Source organism: Salvelinus sp. IW2-2015, linkage group LG20 (genome assembly GCF_002910315.2).
Source record: "Salvelinus sp. IW2-2015 linkage group LG20, ASM291031v2, whole genome shotgun sequence".
Taxonomy (NCBI): domain Eukaryota; kingdom Metazoa; phylum Chordata; class Actinopteri; order Salmoniformes; family Salmonidae; genus Salvelinus; species Salvelinus sp. IW2-2015.
Window position 1 is genome coordinate 11,911,247 of NC_036860.1, and position 21,035 is coordinate 11,932,281.

The window sequence follows — 21,035 nt, forward strand, 5'->3', positions numbered from 1 at the left end:
GACTTGTAATAAAACCACTACAGGTCCCCTTGGCATATGGCTTGAGGTCGGCACCGATTCTTACTGACACACGGTCATTGACATGGAAATTAAATGATGACATCAGACTCACTCTACCCAGGTTGCAGCCTACCAGGATACTTGGTTTTCTTGCCCTTGGCATGTGTACTTGTGCAAGCAGAAACGCACATGCACAACAAAACAATTAGTCAGGATTTATACTAGGATCACTTAAGGGTCCGAGCAAAATACCAGTCTTGGTAAAGTTGAAAATAGACCCTGAAGCCCCTTTGACTCTACAGCTACATTAATCACCAGTTTCTCCCCAGAGGTTCATAGATCATCCCTATAGACTGTCCGAAGCTAGTGCCTTATACCTGTAGACTTATCATGTAGTAATCAACTTAGGATAGTGCCCAAAGCAACACACCACTAAGTAAGATCGCCCTAGATATGACATTAGACAAAATGCCATGATAGAGTAATTTAGTCAAGACCGTGGACGTATATAGAATCGAGTCCAATTAGATTATTAAGGTGTGGTAACTATATTTTGTATATRTTTTTGTTCGMGTTTTTATTCTTAATTATTWRATTTTRTTGACACATAGGAAGTGATACTGTCACAAACAAGTTCCCCATARGACCACCAGTTGGTGCCACAACGCCGCTCATTTGGGGAAGKAATGTAATGATGTATTGCGTGAGTGTTATTTTGGGTAATTCGCTTACTTAACATGTAAAATACATAAAAAAATACGGTGAGATGCTTTTCAAGTTATGGCATACAAACATAAAGAAATAAAACATTGCCCTAAATATAACCCATCCAATTAGTGAATATCATAAGTTAAAGCTGTTTAATATGAACAGCATGAAATAATGCAGAAAATGCTAAATAATCTATTCCACTCAGTAGTGGCTACTGTATTATTCCTTATTACGTTATACCGTTTATTCCCCAATTGGTTTTGGGACATTGTGGAGAACAAAGCTCCAAGCTCTAAAAACAATTACAATAATCACCAAACCGTTTTTTAATGAGATTGTGAAACCCCTAAAACACATTTCCTACACATTTTTAATATTCAAACAAAACCCTTTGTAACATACCCTTTGTGTAACATTTACGCATCATACTAAATACTAAAGGTAGAGTGGAATTCCACTCTGCATAACATTTATGACAAGTTTATTAATTCAGGAGTTAAATTCACACTGCTATAAAATATGTAGTAAAACATTCTAACACTCAAAACCACACCGCCATCATTATCATATTTCTAGGCATGCTTAATTGCAGGTAGATTTTTAGAATTGTTTGTTTCAATATCTGTGTTTTTTCATGCACATTGATTGATTAATCTAATTCTGATAAATACACTATATACAAAAGTATGTGGACAGCCCTTCAAATTAGTGGATTTGTCTATTTCGGGTGTATTAAATCGAGCACACAGCCATGCAGTCTCCGTAGACAAATATTGGCAGTGGAATGACCTTACTGAAGAGCTTAGTGACTTTCAACGTGTCACAGTCATAGGATGCCACCTTTCCAATAAGTCAGTTCGTCAAATTTCTGCCCTGCTAGAGGAGTTGGAGTGGTGTAAAGCTTGCTGCCATTGGACTCTGGAGCAGTGGAAACATGTTTTCTGGAGTGATGAATCACGCTTCACTGTCTGGCATTCCAACAGACGAATCTGGGTTTGGCGGAAGCCAGGAGAATGCTACCTGCCCAAATGCATAGTGTAAAGTTTGGTGGAGGAGGAATAATGGTCTGGGGCTGTTTCTCATGGATCGGGCTAGGCTCCTTAGTTCCAGTGAAGGGAAATCCTAAATTTACAGCATACAGTGACATTCTAGACGTTTCTGTGCTTCCAACTTTGTGGCAACAGTTTGGGGAAGGCCCTTTCCTGTTTCAGGATGACAATGATCCCAAGCACAAAGTGAGGTCCATACAGAAATGGTTTGTTGAGATCGGTGTGGAAGAACTTGACTGGTCTGTACAGAGCCCTGACCTCATCCCCATCAAACACCTCTGGGATAAATTGGAACGCCGACTGCGAGCCAGGTTTAATCGCCCAACATCCGTGCCCGACCTCACTAATACTCTTGTGGCTGAATGGAAGCAAGTCCCTGCAGCAATGTTGCAAATTCTAGTGGAAAGCCTTCCCAGAAGAGTGGAGGCTGTTATAGCAGCAAATGGGGGACCAACTCCATATTAATGCCCATGATTTTGGAATGAGATGTTCGACGAGCAGGTGTCCAAATACTCTTGGTTATGTAGTGTAGATAAATAACATACAGAATACGTAATCTCAGCAGAACTTTTAGCAGCTTTGCTTTTGACTTGAAACTCTGACACCCTCTGGTGGCATTTTCTAAATGAGGCATTATATTTTATACTACCCTCTAAGTCATTTTTTGGTTTCAAAACTGTAAGTCCTAAAACACATGCTTAGTACTGTTAGAAAGGTAAGAACTGTGGGATTCTGATAAAGGTATGTGTGTACTACAGAGCCTAAGATACAGCAGGCCAAGATACAACAGGGGAGGGTTCCCCCAATTGTCCCCATGATAGGGAGATTTGAAAGGTTTCAAATAAAAAACTATGAAATAACACATATGGAATCATGTAGTAACCAAAAAGGTGTTAAATACATTTTGAGATTCTTCAAAGTAGCCACCCTTTGCCTTGATGACAGCTTTGCACACTCTTGGCATTCTCTCAACCAGCTTCATGAGGTACTCACCTGGAAGGCATTTCAATTAACAGTTGTGCCTTGTTAATTTGCGGAATTTCTTTCCTTAATGCGTTTGAGTCAATCAGTTGTGTTGTGACAAGGTAGGGGTGGAATACAGAATATAGCCCTATTTGGTAAAAGGCTTTTAGAACATTTTCCACATTTATTTCAAATAAAAACCTGAAATATGACATTTACATAAGTATTCAGACCCTTTACTCAGTACTTTGTTGAAGCACCTTTGGCAGCGATTACAGCCTCGAGTCTTCTTGGGTATGACGCTACAAGCTTGGCACACCTGTATTTGGYGAGTTTCTCCCATTCTTCTCTGCAGAACCTCTCAAGCTTTGTCAGGTTGGATGGGGAGCGTCACAGCACAGCTATTATCAGGTCTCTCTAGAGATGTTAGATCGGCTTCAAGTCCGGGCTCTGGCTGGGCCTCTCAAGGACATTCAGAGACTTGCACCGAAGCCACTCCTGTGTGCTTAGATTCGTTGTCCTGTTGGAAGGTGAACCTTCGCCCCAGTCTGAGGTCCTGAGCACGCTGGAGCAGGTTTTCATCACGGATCTCTCTGTACTTTGCTCTGTAAATGTTTCCCTCGATTCTGACTAGTCTCCCAGTGCCTGCCGCTGAAAAACATCCCCACAGRATGATTCTGCCACCACCATGCTTCACCATAGGGATGGTGCCAGGTTTCCTCCAGACGTGACGCTTGGCATTCAGGCCAAAGAGTTCAATCTTGGTTTCATCAGACCAGAAAATCTTGTGTCTCATGGTCAGAAAATCTTTTAGGTGCCTTTTGGCAAACTCCAAGTGGGCTGTCATGTGCCTTTTACTGAGGAGTGGCTTCCGTCTGGCCACTCTACCATAAAGGCCTAATTGGTGGAGTGCTGCAGAGATGGTTGTCCTTCTGAAATGTTCTCCCATCTCCACAGAGGAACTCTAGAGCTCTGTCAGAGTGGCCATCGGGTTCCTGGTCCCCTCCCTGACCAAGGTCCTTCTCTCCCGATTGCTCAGTTTGGCCGGGTGGCCAGCTCTAGGAAGAGTCTTGGTGGTTCCTGTCACGCCCTGACCTTAGAGTTCCTTTTATTTCTCTATTTGGTTAGGTCAGGGTGTGATTAGGGTGGGCATTCTAGTTTTTCGTTTCTATGTTGGCCTGGTATGGTTCCCAATCAGAGGCAGCTGTCTATCGGTGTCTCTGATTGTGGATCATATTTAGGCAGCCTTTTCCCACCTGTTTGTGGGATCTTGTTTTTGTGTAGTGCCTGTGAGCASACCATTACTTCACGTTTRGTTTGTTTCTGTATTTGTTTTGGTGAGTTTCATTTATTAAAACATGTGGAACTCTACGCACGCTGCGCCTTGGTCCATTTCTAACAACGATCGTGACAGTTCCAAACTTCTTCCATTTAAGAATGATGGAGGCCACTGTGTTCTTGGGGACCTTCAATGCTGCAGACTTTTGTTGGTARACTTCCCCAGATCTGTGCCTTGACACAATCCTGTCTCGGATATCTACGGACAATTCCTTAGACCTCATGGCTTGGTTTTTGCTCTGACATGCACTGTCAACTGTYGGATCTTGTATTGACAGGTGTGTGCCTTTCCAAATCATGTCCAATCAATTGAATTTACAACAGGTGGACTCCAATCAAGTTGTAGAAACATCTCAAGGATGATCAATGGCAACAGGATGCACCTGAGCTCAATAATTTCGATTCTCATAGCAAAGGGTCTGAATACTTATGTTAAAAAAATATTGTGGTTTCTAATTTTTTATAKATTTGCAAAAATTTATAAAAACCTGTTTTCACTGTCATTATGGGGTATTGTGTGTAGACTGATGAGACATTTAAAAATATATATTTTAGAATGAGGCTGTAACGTAACAAACTGTGGAAAAAGGCGTCTGAATACTTTCCGAATGCATTGTATCCATTGATGCAAATACATCCGCTGTCTGATTCTCAGTTTGTTCACTAGATAGCAGTAGGAGATCACATGATGTCTCTTGGGAAGTTCTTACTTGCAGGTGTCTGAGAGGATAGAACGGGGTCAGGTCAGTCGGTGTTGAGCAACTGGGAAAAGGCTGCAGACACAATGGGGGAACCTCAGGAACTTCTGTCATGAGTGTGGGGATGCTCTGACTAACTAAGCTGGGGGACACATCCTTCTGTTTTGAATGTGTGGAATGGAAGAGGAAAAAGAAGGTGTTGGAAGAGGTTGAGTTTGAATTTGATGAAGATGGGGATAAAAAGAGAGATGAGGTGTCAAAGAAGACTGGTGGCAAGTATAGAGTAAGAAGTACCCCAAACCTAGTCCTGGAAATGAATGAGGGCGAATTAATGGAGATGGAAAGTGTGTCGAAGAGCTCTAAGTCTGAGCCTTGCATTGATGGACATGATAAAGAAGAATCTGGTCCAATAGGAGTCACATTTTCTTTTTTTATGGATTCTTGCCTTTTGGCAGATCCATTTATTGTTTCAGAATGGGTGGGTAAGGAGTTGGGTGCAGCTGAATCAGTGAGGGTAAATACTTGTGATATTTGTTTGTGTTTCTTCTGCCCAGAAGGAGCTGGCGCTCCATGTCACCTAAATTGGGTCAAGTCTGTTTCTTGCTTTGCTTTTTAGGAACAGAGTGCCAGTGAAAAGAGTGATCTCTGGGGTGGCGTTAAGTGCAGCGCTGGAGCAATTGAAGTTGAAGATTCCCTGTGTGTGTGACGCCCACCATTTGGTGCGACGCAGACCTGGTGGTGAGCATGGTGAAACAGAGGAGTCACTGTCAGGCCTTTTGAGTTTTGAGTCAGTCTTTACCTGACAAAGTCATGATAGGATATATCAGTTATCCTGTTAGAGCTTTTGTGTCGAACCCACTGCAGTGTTTCAGGTGCCATGTTTATGGTCCTGTTGCAGTAGTGTGTAGGAGGGAGATTCCAAGATGTGGGAAGTGTGCAGGAGGGCATGGGACAGAGGAGTGTGTAGTGTAGTGGTCGCAGTAGCAGAGAAGTGCTTGGGTGTACAAAATGTGACTTCAGAAGATTTACAGGGTGTGTTGAGTGGTGGTGTTCTGTCCTCCCAGGCCGTAGGGTTAAATAGTGGAATGGGGTAGTGGGTTTTAAATGAGTGTATGGTTAGTCCCTTTTTCACATTTTGTATCAAAGTATGATGGATATATACCCCAGTCTAGTTGGTGGCGGTAATGCAACATATATTGGATGCCAACCGCCATTAAACCTCACCGAAGAAGACGTCTCTTGGCCACTTGAAACCAGTTGCATCTGGTTTGGATAGTGAGTCACAACGGATTTTCAAGCCTGGCATCTTAAATTGACCTTAGCAATCAAGTTATGGAGTACAAAATAAAAGACATAGACAGGTGAGGACACTTCAAACTCCCATTCACAGTTCKTATTGTAAATGATGAGCTAGATCAACGGCACATGTGGAGGATGCATACAAGGGAATGTGGATGGYGAAGGAAATGCTTGATTTACAATATACCTTTTCCATGCATGCTAAATGTTTGCACTTACATTGCATACTCTATGAAAATGACCATAGCATATGATGTATGGTCTTTATGGGGGGGGGGGGGTACATTTGTGCACAGACAAACAAGCTAACAAACACATTGTTGGCACGCAACGAACTGAACCTGAACTCTCCATCTTTATCAATCAAACTTCATGTTCATACTGTTTATTTAACCTGTGGGTATCTGTTTCTTGTGTTTATCTGTTATGCGTATCAGACACAAAGAGAGGGCAGCCACAGGCTATTGGGTGCATTCAAAGAGAAGGATTGTATGCAGCCACATTGTTTGTGAGGCCCTGCTGATACGGTTGAAATGCAAGGTCAAGCACACTTTCTGCAGATCATTGTGATGCATTTCTAGGAGGATGGCTAAAAACAGAGGTTAACAAAGGTGCACATGGGTAACAGTGAGTAAGGTCATACAAGGGCAAATGGCACGCCATTCCCTATATAGTGCACTACTTTTGACCAGAGCCCTATGAGAAATAGGGTGCCATATGGGACACAGTACACACCCAAAGACTGCAGAGTCATAAGAGGGGGAATACACAGGGGAAGGGCTAAAGAGGAATGAGGAAATTATTATCTGAGGAGAAACAGGATGCATCCCAAATGGCACACTTTCCCCTATATGGTGCACTACTTTTGACCAGAGTAGTGCACCAAATAGGGAGCCATTTGGGTCAAAGAAAAGTCTGTCTGAGAGAAATGGTGCAAAGAGATTCATGTGTTTTCTGTTCCCAAGCAGCAGTGAGAGCACACCTATTTGACATCACAAAGGCATAGGTGACAGAGACAGAGGCACAGACATCATTATCATCCATGTCACAACAGGTGAAAGAGCATGAACATGCATGAGAGAGAAGTGTAAGGGGAGAGACTCAAAGAGAGGGAAAGACTGAAGGTGAGACGAGGCTGAAAGCATGACAACGGTAAGGTCCTACATTGACTTTGGGGAAAACATTCTGTTTTAATGGGGCAACATACAAATTAGCATTAAGGATACATCTAATTGAGGGTGCAATCCATAACATAACCCTAACCAGAGTGACCATTTTCTCTGGCCTTGTAAATAACAGTGGCTTTTAGAGGATATGAAATTAAAATCTAATGAAACAATAAAAGGATTGTAAAATCATGTAAAATGGTTTGATTATGAAGACGTAAGCCACTACAATATGCCAACCTCATGTACAGCCAAAACATGCAGTCCCAAAATACCTCTGACGTACAGAGTTGCATAATCGAAATGCCATAGACACAAAAGAAGAGGATAGTCCCGTGAAGGCGAAAGAAAGAAACCAGTCAAACCAGTAATATTGTTACGCTCGTCGAAATGATCGGACCAAGGTGCAGCGTGGTAGGCGTACATTTTGTCTTTATTAAAAATGAACACCTAAAAACAACAGAAGGAAACCTGAACGTCACATTCGGTAGGCTACACAGAACTGTACAAAAAAAACATCCCACAAACTAAGGTGGCAAAACAGGCTGCCTAAGTATGATTCCCAATCAGAGACAACGATAGACAGCTGTCCCTGATTGAGAACCATACCCGCCCAAAACATAGAAATAAAGAACATAGAGTTTCCCACCCGAGTCACACCCTGACCAACCAAACATAGAGAATAAAAAGATCTCTACGCTCAGGGCGTGACAGATATATTCATTATCTGAACTTAGCACATGTCAAAGCAATTTAATGGCTTTGACATATTTGACAATTTGCACTTTAAAACCAGGCTTTTCAACATAATATGCAGTCAGAGAGACAGTAGAGGTTAGTTATAGAAAACAAACAATCTTTCTATCTGAAAGACCAGTCAGTATGTAACGGCTGATTTCCATGATTTATTAACAATAAACTGAACACTACACGAAACAAAATAACAAAAGCGAATCAAACCGAAAGACAGTCCCGTGTGGCACGAACACTGACACGAAATACAAACACCCACGTGAAACCCCGGCTGCCTAAGTATGATTCTCAATCAGGGACAACGATTGACAGCTGCCTCTGATTGAGAATCATACCAGGCCGAACACACAAAACCCCAACATAGAAAACAACACATAGACAACCCACCCAACTCACGCCCTGACCATACTAAATAAATACAAAACAAGAGAAAACAGGTCAGGAACGTGACACAGTAACATACTGTAAATGTTTAGCAAGATTTGTTTTGGGTGTCATGTTACTGATAGTCTGACAGTGGAGATGGCCAAAGTCAAGTGCTTTTGAGAGACAGGAACTCTCAGGGCCGGTTTCCCAGACCCATAGAACTTGCTTTTAATATCCTTCTTAGTCCATGAGTAGGCTTAATGTGGGTCAGCCAGGAAAACAGCCCCCAGTTACTCTCGAAAAACTATCTGCCAACAATAAAAATATATCGCCCTACCATTTCCAAAAAGGAATGTTGCGAAAATGATATGGTCGGATATCCTATTCATTGGTTGGCTGTTGTGTCATCATTAAAACAGCGCCAACTTTCAGTGTGAAACTAAAGCCTTAACCCAACACTATGGCTAAAGGTATTTGTCATTGCTCATAGTTAGATGTATCTTGTATTTATGAGTCTTGGATGTTCCTCACACAGTAGACTTGATATCAGGGGGAAAGTGCAACATTTCAAAGCAAAGCTCTCACTGAAGATTTGTCCTGTAAAAAGACAAGCGAGAGTTTGCAGTGATTTGATGTTGTGGTTTCCCATCATTCTGCCCCCAGCCTCCTATACCCCCCAGGAAGTCATTCTTGGTGAAGTCATCCACGGTCCTCGGGTCCTATGACCTCCCATCCTTACAGGAGGATTCAGACAACCAAGAGGAAAACGCATCAACGGTAAGGATGATGCCAGAAGGAATGTTTTTCAAATGCTTCTTTGAGACAGTGTTACATTTTTGAATTGCGTTTGATAGAATTATACGGACAATGTAGGGCCCTGGGAATAGCCAGACACCAGGGGCTGCAAGGTCAAGAAGCCAATCTCCCTTTCGGCCAAACTTTGTGACTGCTAGTGACCTGCGGCCTCAGATGTCAGAGCCCCAGGTGAGCAGTAGCCAAGTGAGATCAAATACAGCACAGCACTAACCTTTTCCCCAGGCTCAATTGCTATGATAGCATTACAAAGGTATGATTCAAAGACATGAAGAAATGCACCTTATACTGTTGTATGCAGGAGACCTGGGTTTCAAAACTCTGGTTGGTCACAATAGCTACATTATCATTTCATTCATCCTAATTCGCTATAACAGTAAAGTACTTATTATTCATATAATAATAATAATACTTTTTGGGGGGTGCTTATATTTGTCCTGTTACACAAAAGTACGTGATGGAAATGTTTAAACTTTTTTGTTGCATGTCCCAACTTCCTCTGAGACACCCGCAGGGAGTAGGGTCACCATTGTACAAAGCCCCTGCAGCAATTAGAGTTAAGGGCAGTACTACGGATTTAAAAAAATGTTGTTWTACCTTTAGGTATTCAAACCAGCAACCTTTCAGTTACTGGCCCAACGCTCTATGACACCACAACAGTCTATATACCGTTTAACTGCACATAATTGTGACTTTGTGATTTGTATCTCAGCCAAGTCTAACAGGAAGAAGCCAATCTGTGTACAAAATCAAGACTCAGCCGGCATTACCCCGGTGTATGTCCCACTCAGAGCCCCTGGACAAGAGGCCTCTCCCCCAGCTATGGCAATGTGATGGATACCCAGCTGAGTCAACAACACTCTCTCTTCTCTTGTGTTTCATTACATCTAGGTTCTTCTCATCCGTTTTCCTGTCAGAACCAGCATAGGAGATGCACGCACTGCTGTGCAGCGGCCCGGGGACCTCTTCTTATTTTTCCCCTCTCATTCTACCCTTTCTAGTCTGGCTGTGTTTCACTGTGTTTCGCAGTTAATGTTCCAATTATTGTTGCTAAATGATTGATTAACTGTTTTGACAGACCTCCAATCAGACTGGCTCCCTAACGGACTATCAGAGCCCCGGTTTGAGCCCCCGTCCTGTTCGCCGCCCTCCAGTTCCTCCCAAGACCTATGGCACTCTTCTGAGCCCCTCTCCAACTGCAAGCAGGGACTATAACACTGTTGATAGATCTAAACTTGGAATGACTSAGAAGGTAAACCAASAGGACCACTGAATAAGCCAGTATATAGTGTATACAGTAAGATAGGTTGAATAAAACAAATCAATCCACTACTCTTCTCTTGGTTTAACACAGGCCTTAGACGTGTATGGCAAAAATAAGCCCTCCCCTCCTCCTCTCCCATGGCCTGTGAGACCCCCTCGGTCCCCCATGATGTCCCGCTCCTCTTCAGAGTATGAGAGGACTCTACCTGAAATGCACCTATTACAACCTCAGGTGAGAGAGAGTACTTCATATTCATTGCAAAGAAGAAAACTGTCAATAAGATATCTTTGCTTCCTATGTATTGGTATAGGAATCCATAGAACGAAAGCACAGTCAGTCCCCTCGCCCTGTTCGACCCTCAGCTCGACCCAAATCTGAAACCATGTCTTTGTATGGGGGCTATGACGTCAATAGATCCCAGAGTCCGAGGGTAAGCACCACTCATTATTAGCATCACTCAAGTAACTTTTTAGGCCCTTATATCAATTCACAACTAACATCGCCTCTGGGGGTTTTTCATGTTCAATAGCCCTCAAACACAGACAATAAGAGGTCGCCTCACCCTTCACGGCCCCCACCACGGCCAGGAGGGCCCCCCTCCCACACCCTGTCCCGTTCCCCCTCAGGGTTTGAAACAACGACCACACAACTCCAACCCCTGCTGCAGGTGAGAGCAGTACATGTCCCTGTCTCCAGCTGGTGCTGACAGAAGCACAAACACATACACACATGGTGCAGTGCAAAGGATATAGTACAACATTTATTTACTGTGATATGCTTTCATTGCTTTCATCTGAGGTGAAACAGATACTGTACGTGTGTGACAGAGAAGTGTTCACAATGAAATGTGTGAAATCTCTATTTATGTTCCTTCCTGAAACTCAAAATGTGCCCTTATGGTTATGAAATGTGCTTGTCTCTTGTTGATTTGTTTTCACATGTGAACAAGAACAACATGTGTTTTTGGAACACTTCACCTGTGACATTTCATAAGTGAAATCATATGCAAGTGAAATTTCAACTGTGAAATCATTTGCAAACATGTTTTTGGAACATTTCACGAGACCACGTTTACACATGTTGTCACGTGTTTAGTTTCATGTTATTACATGTTGCTTTACATGTTGTCACATTAACTTAACTTAAACACGTAGAATTCAGATCGTTTTTCCGTGAGGGTGAGGACCATGTTAGGATGTTTGTAAGATGTTCTCAAGACATTTGTTTTACCAGTCGTCAGGATGTCATGATGATCCCAGATGGCCCCAAACGGTCCCAAACCATTATAATAAAGTAATGACACGGTGGTTTTAAAGTAAGTGGTACGCTGTTCAGCTGAAACATAACCCCACCTGGGATTTGAACTCACAACCTCTGGATTTGAGGTGCGCTGATCTTTCTGCTGCACCATAATATCTGTAACATTGCCCCTCACATGAATTACTCATAATAAGTCTCTGCACTTAGCAAAAGAGTGCCATTTGACCTGCTATTTTAGTTAATCTGACTATTGTTTCATCATTGATTACATTTATTTCTCTCAACAATTTGAGGTTTTACTAATGTTCGTGGGGCATATTATTGTGTTTAATGTTACTCCGGAATCACTATGCTAAATATAATAGTTTATATTGAGTGTATTATACAAAGCTGAGATTTACTTTGAAATCCAAAATATAGTAAWGCAGGTGAAATCAGTTATTGACACKMACGTGGAGTAGCAGAAAGATCGGAATGCCGTGAACCAAGAGGTTGTGAGTTCAAATCCCAGGGYAGGACATGCTGYATAATAATTACAGAAAAATACGAAAATGGATGCACTCACTACTGTAAGTTATTCTGCATAAAAGTGACTGCTAAATGACTAAAATATAAATCAACATACACAARGTGTGTCAAAGAAGTAAGTTGAAAATCACTGGGTGTGTATCATAATGACTAATTTTGGTTTTCACACAAAGGAGATCTTCCACATGTGAAATCATGTGGTTTTTCCYTAAGGGAAGGCTATGATACTATGATGAAGTTGCAGCAATAGAGTTGCTTGTGTCTGTAAAACAAAACTAAATTCATTCCATAGCCCACCAACACAAAAGGAGGATCTCTGCCTGCTCGTCCTCAACTCCCGCCCCCACCCTCGTTCACCCCCCCACCACCACCTGTAAATAAATCATCCCTGTCGTATCYACCTACCACCATCTTCCACTCAGAGTCAGACTACAGCGAGGTCAGCGAGGTTCAGGACCAATTATCTTATCTAGAAGTACTGCCTGATGAGAACACATTCCAGGTGAGACACACACACACACTCACGTGCCACACCGTACCTGACAATAAGTGGATATAATCCTACCTACATTGTATTCAATAAAAATAATTAGCAATGGTTTTTGTATCTCTGTTATTTCAGTTCAACCCATCTAGCAGCGTCTACAAAACACAGGCAGCACCACAGTTCCAACCTGGTCAACGTTATCAGAACTATCAATTCAATAAGGAAGCAGAGGTACAGAGTGAAGTCTAAAATGATTGATTTGCATTGTAATGATTGGGGGAATTTTGTATCCTTCTTTTGTACCAATGTATGTAGTACGTCCTATTCTCAGTGTCTAAGCCAGAGCCAGGCTTCACATGAGTTTTTCCCTATTTCTGTTGCTGTTCACCTGCATTATTAGATTATCCATCAATTCAATTTGACCTAAAAACCTATTTGTACCTATTTTTGTTTTTCAGCAGGAATTTGAAAATCTAATGAGGTGGATGAAGACAGTGGGATGTGAGTTAAACATTATTGCGACAGATGTACAGTACCAGTCAAAAGTTAGGAGACAKCTYCTCATTCGAGGGCTTCTCTTTACTTTTACTATTTTCTGCATTGTAGAAAAATAGTGAAGACAGCAAAACTATGAAATAACACATACGGAATCATGTAGTAACCAAAAAAGTGTTAAACAAATCAAAATATAATATATTTGAGATTCTTCAAAGTAGCCACCGTTTGACATGTATTTTTTATTTAACTAGGCAATTCAGGCATTATGGCAAGAACAGCTCAAATAAGCWAAGAGAAATGACAGTCCACCATTACTTTAAGACATGAAGGTCAGTCAATTTGGAAAATGTCAAGAACTTTTAAAGTTTCTTCAAGTGCAGTCACAAAACCATCAGGCGCTATGATGAAACTGGCTCTCATGAGGACCGCCGCAGGAAAGGAAGACCCAGAGTTACCACTGCTGCAGAGGATAAGTTCATWAGAGTTACCAGCCTCAGAAATTGCAGCCCAAATAAATGCTTTACAGAGTTTAAATAACAGACACATCTCAACATCAACTGTTCAGAGGAGAATGCGTGAATCAGGCCTTCGTGGTCAAATTTCTGCAAAGAAACCACTACTAACAGACACCAATAATAAGAGACTTGCTTGGGCCAAGAAACACATTAGACTGGTGGAAATCTGTCCTTTGGTCTGATGAGTCCCAATTTGAGATTTTTGGTTCCAACCGCCGTGTCTTTGTGAGACGCAGAGTAGGTGAATGGATGATCTCCGTATGTGTGGTTCCCACCATGAAGCATGCAGGAGGAGGTGTGATGGTGTGGGGGTGCTTTGCTGGTGACACTGTCAGTGATTTATTTAAAATTCAAGGCACACTTAAGCAGCATGGCTACCACAGCATTCAGCAGCGATACGCCATACCATCTGGTTTGCGCTTAGTGGGACTATCATTTGTTTTTCAACAGGACAATGACCRAACATACCTCTAGGTGTAAGGGCAATTTGAGCAAGAAGGAGAGTGATGGAGTGCTGGATCAGATTAACTGGCCTCCYCAATCACCCTGACCTCAACCCAATTGAGATGGTTTGGGATGAGTTGGACCGCAGAGGGAAGGAAAAGCAGCCAACAAGTGCTCAGCATATATGGGAACTCCTTCAATAAATKTYATGTATTTATAAAGCCCTTTTTACATCAGCAGATGTCAAAGTGCTATACAGYAATCCAGCCTAAAACCCGAAACAGAAAGCAATGCAAATGTAGAAGCATAGTCGCTAGGAAAAGACTGTTGGAAAAGCATTCCAGGTGGAGCTGGTTGAGAGAATGCCAAGAGTGTGCAAAGCTGTAATCAAAGAAAAGAGTGACTACTTTGATATCTAAAATATATTATGATTTGTTTAACACTTTTTTTGTTACTACAGTATTCCATATGTGTTATTTCATAGTTGTGATGTCTTCACTATTATTTTACAATGAAGAAAATAGTACAAATAAAGAAAATCCCTGGAATGAGTAGTTGTGTCCTAACTTTTGACTGGTACTGTATTTCGTATTATTTTATAATACATTACATTGTATTTAATTCATTTTTAAGGATGAAAGAACATGCAACTGTTCTTCTGTAATTGTTGTACTGTTCTCAGCTGTCTATGATTCAATAAGATGACCATTTATTACTGAGGGATAATACATTTGGTTTGTAATTGTGTATGTGTTTCTCTTTCAGGCTGGGAAAACATGCCTCCTTCATTTCATGGCCTCAGTCTAGAGGATGAAACCAGGTGAGGCCAGACTAAACTCTTACTGTACCCATGTGGTTAATACACCATTTCAAGGATAGAGGTTTGATCTTACATCTAATACAGGTAGGCATACCATTTAATCAGCACGTCTTTTATTAAATCCATATTTTGAAATCCATCCCACCAGGGAGTTCAGCCAGAGGTGCCTCTATGTGAAAAATGGCCTCCGTCTGTTCAACTGCCTGCTAATGAAGCATAACGATACCCTGCGAGGCCACATCACAGAGCTCAACGACCTTGCCGAGAAGCTGGACAAAGTGCAGAAGAAAACCAAAACCATGAGCATCGCAGGGGGCACCACGGGRGCAATTGGAGGGGTGGTGGCCATTGTGGGCATTGCCCTCGCCCCCATAACCATGGGTGTCTCCCTCATAGGCACGGCAATTGGGGCGGGCATGGTGGCTTCGGGTACTGGGATGGGCATCAAAGCGGCCATGGACAACAACCAAATCAACTCTGTGGACAGAAAGAGGCTGCAGGAGGTGGTGCAGAAGTACAAAGCTGAGATAGCAGACGTGGAGTTGTGTCTTTGCTTCATCCACAGTGGGATGGCGGAGCTGAGGCGGTATAACTTCCACAGGCTCCAGCATGCTGATCCCGAGGCCCTGCGGATAGCCAGGGTGGCGGAGGCAGTGCATCCTGGGTGTAATAAGTCCCAACAGTTGGGCATGAAGTCTGAGATGATCCTGCAAGGATTTGCCAGAGACATGGACCTGCATTATACCGACAAGGATGGCCAGAGGCTGAAAAAGGGCTCTGAGACTAAGTTTGCCACCAGGATCCGTGGTGTGACCCAGGAGCTACAGGAGGAGCTCAATGAACTGCACCAAGTGTGGCAGACTTTCTTTCTAGCAGCCAGTAGATTTTGAGGTGTGTGTGTTCCGTCGTTAATGCAGTAAAGGTCTGGCAATGTTTTGGACACATGCAAGATATAGTTTTTTTTGGGGGGGGGGGGCCGTAGGGAGGTGCTCATTTTTGAAGTGGGTTGCCCTATTGAAGCCTACATGAAGCCAGCCTTTGCTGACAAGTTGCTGAAATTTCACCCCCTGTGAACAGCCTTGGTTATCAGTGCAAACTTGCAGTGCTAATATTTGGGAGTCTCAGCCATGTACATAGGCTGACAGTACGTGGCTTTCAGATTGCAGGCCTGCATAGGACAAAGGCAAAGCAGCGGTACTGCTCTGTGTCAGCTGTTTTGGGCAGCTTTGCTGTATGGAGAAGAAGGTGCTTTCTTTATCCATAAGTCTCCATATATCCATGAACTTTGAAATGTTTTAATCCTSTCGACTGTCATGCGATTTGTGGATTCAAATAAACTATTTAAAATGTACGAGTGTGAATGTGAAATGTTTTATTATGCAGTGTGTACTGCTGAGAATATCCATGGGACATTTTATCTATATCCTATTTGTGAATTATCTGAATACTAAAAATGACGTGCAATAAACTTTATTGAAAAGTTGTTGGCTCACATAAATGTGATTAGTTTAAGACATCACAGGATGATTTCTAAAACTGGCCCCTGTTAACCCCCAATGTGCCGAATGATACGGTTCCCACTAGCTTCTATAGCCACAAAGTCAGATTCCACAGCCACCAAGTCAAAATTGGCAAACAAAAATWGATTTTGGTCTTAATTCAAATTTAGGGGTTAGGCATAAGGTTAGCAGTGTGGTTAGGGTAGGTTTAATATCACATTTTAAGAAGATAATTTGTAGAAATGGGTGGGGTTTATGACTGGTTATAGAAGCTAGCGAGGACCTGTGGAAGGATATCCTAGGTCTACATCAACGATGTATATAAACCCTTGACTGTTTATGCTATGTAGTGGCCATTTAGAGGCTTTGAAGCCACCGGTCGGCCATATTGGTAATCACCAGTAGGCTCAGTCKGCCATAGGACTGAATGGAATTCTATTTCAATTAAATGTTTCAAGGACAAAATTACATATATTTAAGTATTTCTTTGCTGTAGTTGGGGACAGTAACATTAGTAACCTCTAAAAATGTGACTAAGGAAAATGTTATGTATTTTTCACTTTTTATTTGTATGTTTATCTCACATAATATAATTTAAAAGTATGCATTAAGGTGTCTGTAATAGAATAAACGTGACAAAAATGAATGTGGACATTAATAAATACTTTTCTATAAGTTCCAAAATATGTTTTACAATGGCGGGGGTACCACGATGGAGGCACGGAGGCTTCAACACAGCGACTCCTATAAGTCTTCTAGTGTGTATATATAAATCATTGGTCTTTTGGGAGTTGTATATTACGTCGCGCTCTCAAAATGCGCCATTTTCTACCAGCGCCCAACAATATCAACATTTAAGTGACACCGCTCTCTTGAGCGAAATGGCAGTTTAACGGCTTGCGGCGGTCCTAGCAGCAGCAAATCCAACAGTGCATCAACRCAGTGCACTGCTTCAACTTCATATTTGTCAAAATGACGTAAGTATATATTTAAGGATTTTATTTGTAAGCAATTTGCAGGCTAACAGCCCAATGACGTCAATGASCTCTAACCTCAATTTGTGAAGCTATTAGCCTGCTTCTGTTGTGTAGCGAAGTATTTTRTAAATACATATAGTAACGTTATAACTTGCCGTAAGGTCGCCAGACAAATCCTTGGAATGACATTGGATACAAACGTCACGAGTCAGATCAGAGAATGTTACATTGTATTTCTTTCGGGCAAAAGGGTCAGTGAGTTGTTTCATAATTACAGCGCTAGACATTGTCACCAATTGTTTAAAAATAGGTGGTACGATTTTATGGAATTTTCCTATAATCCCAACGTGGCAAACAAAATGGTTCGTGATTTTTTTGGGGGGACAAAATGGCGATATAATCAGTGTTTAAGGCGGGAGGGTGTACACAAGTGTGGCTGTTGGTTAGGGAGGCGGAAGCAGCCATCTCATTCGCTAGACACACTTCCATTCTGACGATGGTTGCTGTGGAAACTGACCTCATTTGGCGCGTTTGCGAGTCACAAGACAAAGGCAGGGAGGGTATTCAGTGCCAGCGTTGTAAAATTGTAGGGGCAGTGTTGTGCACAACGCATTACATATATAAACATAAGTTCAGACTTAATGTTTTTCCCACCCAATTCAAAATGTGCAGCCAAATATTACATTACACAACATAACACTGCCGACCATGACATAATATAAAAAAAACAACAAAGGAGAAAAAGATAATTTGCCTACATTATGAGCTACTGTTTACATTTACATGCTCACCATGTCTAATCCTGTCTCTTTCCCAGGTCCCTTGTGGAAACCCTCAGCACTGCTGTAGTTGACAGCATAAAAGAATCGCTCAACCTCTTACTGCCGTACCTACCGTCTCAGATCCTAGTGACTGAACAACAGAGCTATGACCATGATGAGTTCACAGTTTGGCCTGGACGATATGGAGGCCCTACTCTGGGGGCCTTCCTCTCTCATGGCTGACCCCATGGGGTCGCTGCGCCACCAAGATGAAGTTACCTCGATAGAGGGGGGGGCTTCACCCCTCTCGTCATCTTCCTCTTCTCCACTTCTCCTTCTATCCCCTCCTCCCACTCCGCCGTCACTGCTCCTCCAGGAAGAGAAGGCTGGGGCAGACTTGCTGTCCTTCCCTTGGCTATCTGCTGACCAGCTAGGCCACACCCATCACATTGGTGCAGATGATGGGAAAGGTGAGGACCACAACATCCTAAGTCCTCCACACGTATGTTCATACTGGTCAACAGTGTGTAGAAATCCATAGCAATTTATATTTTATTCCCATTATCTGTTTTTTGCCGTATAGAAAAGGTAATGACTTATCACAAATTTTAATTCCAGTATATTACTTTAGCTATTGAGCAGCTGATTAACCCTCTCTTTGTCCTCCACAGAAGATGCCTTTTCTGGCATGGACTGGATGGCCGAGAGGGTAGACCTGAGTGAGTTTGATCTGGACTCCTTTATTGGTTCCTGCAGCCCAGACYGTTCCCCCAGCTCCCCTGAAGACCTCATCACTTCCTTAGAGTGTTCCATGGAGCTGGACTTACTCCCCCTCCCCACTCTCCCTACTCCCACGGACCTCCCCACCACCACTGATCCACTTCTCCCCCCGACCGTGTCACAGCCCCAGGAAGACCCTCAGGAGGTGTTTCATTCACCTCCCCCCTGTGTCCCTGATGCCCAGGAGGAGCTGGAGATCAAGTCGGAGCCCCAGTCCCCAGCTCCCTCTCCTCCTCCATCACCCACCTTCACCTTAGAGTTGGGCAGTGAGGTGTATGTCTCCGCGAGTGTCAGCGAGAAGCCGCTTCACCTGGAGGTTCCCCAGCCGGTCCCCAGCATTGTGCTGTCTCTCTCCCCGACCCGCATCGTCGTCCTCCTGGCCCCTAAACAGGAGGTCGGCGTGACAACCACCACTATCACCATCCCAGAGATCCTCTCTGACAGTGACAGCAGCTTCAGCTCCTCTGGTCAGCTCAACCAGCCCTCCATCGCCACAACTCAGTCAAGTTTCCAAAACGAGAGCAAACCGTACCCAACAACCCCCAAGTCTAGGCCACAACATCCAGACCAGCCCACCACCACCACATCGAGTGGGGAAATGAAGTCCTCCACTGGAGGACCCCCGAAGGAGAAGAAGCTCAAGAAGATGGCGCAGAACAAGACGGCGGCCACGCGCTACCGCCAGAAAAAGAAGACTGAGCAGGAGGCCTTGAGCGCGGAGTGCGACGAGCTCGAGCAAAGGAACCACAAGCTTGCGGAGAAAGCGGACTCCATCGCCAATGAGATCCAGTATCTCAAGGAGCTCATGGAGGAGGTGCGCCAAGCGAAGAGCAAGAAGGGCCTTGTGACCTCTAACTGTATTGTGTAACCCACCAAGTATCCCACTATCTAAAATCTATATGCTTTTTAAATGCGTGTATTGTATTGAGACTCCCAAAGCCCAAGTTCTATTGACATTTGACCTTCCTGCCTGTCTCTTCCTTTAAGAGTGAGACTATTGATCTTGTAGCTTGAGTTTGATGTAGTCGCTGATCTCTTGTATGAAAACCTTAAGTATTTTCCAGACAGAAACAGTATATTGACTTATGTAATTAGTCGGATCTTTTGTTGTCTTTGTCATCGTTTATTATCAATAGACGTGTCTATTGTTGTAGATGCATGTCTTAAATAGGCTTTGAAGGCTCTTATTCATATGTACTTTTACTGTAGTCTGAATCATATCTAATTCCTTTTTTTTATCTATTAAAAATTCAAATCCATTTGGTTTTGTGCTTTTCATTTAGCAAACAAGCTGGGAATGGGAATATACAGTGTTCATGATAAAGTATATTATTGGGACCAATTTTGACATTTCCATATAGTCGTTTCAAAATAGGGCCCTTGGCCTGCCTTGTCATTTGGCTAATACAGGTGTGAATGTTTGTGTTCATAAGTGTGGAGGCAAGTTGTTTAAATATAGCCCAGATTATTTTTAAAGTTTACCCCCTTTTCTCCCCAATTTTCGTGGTATCCAATCGCTAGTAATTACTATCTTGTCTCATCGCTACAACTCCCGTACGGGCTCGGGAGAGACGAAGGTCGAAAGTCATGCGTCCTCCGAAGCACAACCCWACCAAGCCGCACTGCTTCTTAACACAGTGCGCCTCCAACCCGGAAGCCAGCCGCACCAATGTGTCGGAGGAAACACCGTGCACCCGCCCCCCTTGGTTAGCGCGCACTGCGCCCGGCCCGCCACTGGAGCGCGATGAGACAAGGATATCCCTAACCCGGATGACGCTAGGCCAATTGTGCGTCGCCCCACGGACCTCCCGGTCGCAGCCGTCTGCGACAGAGCCTGGGCGCGAACCCAGAGTCTCTGGTGGCACAGCTAGCGCTGCGATGCAGTGCCCTAGACCACTGCGCCACCCGGGAGGCCGATATAGCCCAGATTTGACCTGCTCCAGTGCTCTCCTGAGTCATGTGAAAACCTGTTCCGTGGAGGAACATTTAACAGCGTGTTCTGGCCCAACATAAAACCCTTTACCCAGATAAGGGTCAGGTTAAACA

General features: G+C 43.2%; 2 protein-coding genes across 3 annotated transcripts; both read left to right on the plus strand.

Annotated features, from left to right (window-relative positions):
* Positions 1 to 7,020: 7,020 nt before the first annotated feature.
* Positions 7,021 to 16,455, plus strand: LOC111979920 (uncharacterized). The gene is made up of 11 exons (XM_024010607.2): positions 7,021 to 7,210; positions 9,007 to 9,120; positions 10,235 to 10,408; positions 10,511 to 10,651; positions 10,731 to 10,850; positions 10,950 to 11,087; positions 12,501 to 12,710; positions 12,831 to 12,926; positions 13,154 to 13,196; positions 14,918 to 14,972; positions 15,121 to 16,455. The coding sequence occupies exons 1-11, from the start codon at positions 7,202 to 7,204 to the stop codon at positions 15,860 to 15,862; spliced, it is 1,842 nt and encodes a 613-aa protein (XP_023866375.1). The 5' UTR covers positions 7,021 to 7,201; the 3' UTR covers positions 15,863 to 16,455.
* A 703-nt stretch (positions 16,456 to 17,158) lies between these two features.
* Positions 17,159 to 20,248, plus strand: LOC111981084 (cyclic AMP-dependent transcription factor ATF-4). 2 transcript variants are annotated; one of them, XM_024012223.2, is made up of 3 exons: positions 17,159 to 17,448; positions 18,266 to 18,679; positions 18,881 to 20,248. In XM_024012223.2, exons 2-3 carry the CDS (start codon positions 18,376 to 18,378, stop codon positions 19,855 to 19,857), a joined length of 1,281 nt encoding a protein of 426 aa, XP_023867991.1. In that variant the 5' UTR covers positions 17,159 to 17,448; positions 18,266 to 18,375; the 3' UTR covers positions 19,858 to 20,248. The 2 variants fall into 2 exon arrangements, with proteins under 2 accessions (XP_023867991.1, XP_023867992.1); XM_024012224.2 differs by having other exon boundaries at positions 18,884 to 20,248.
* The last annotated feature ends 787 nt before the right edge of the window (positions 20,249 to 21,035 follow it).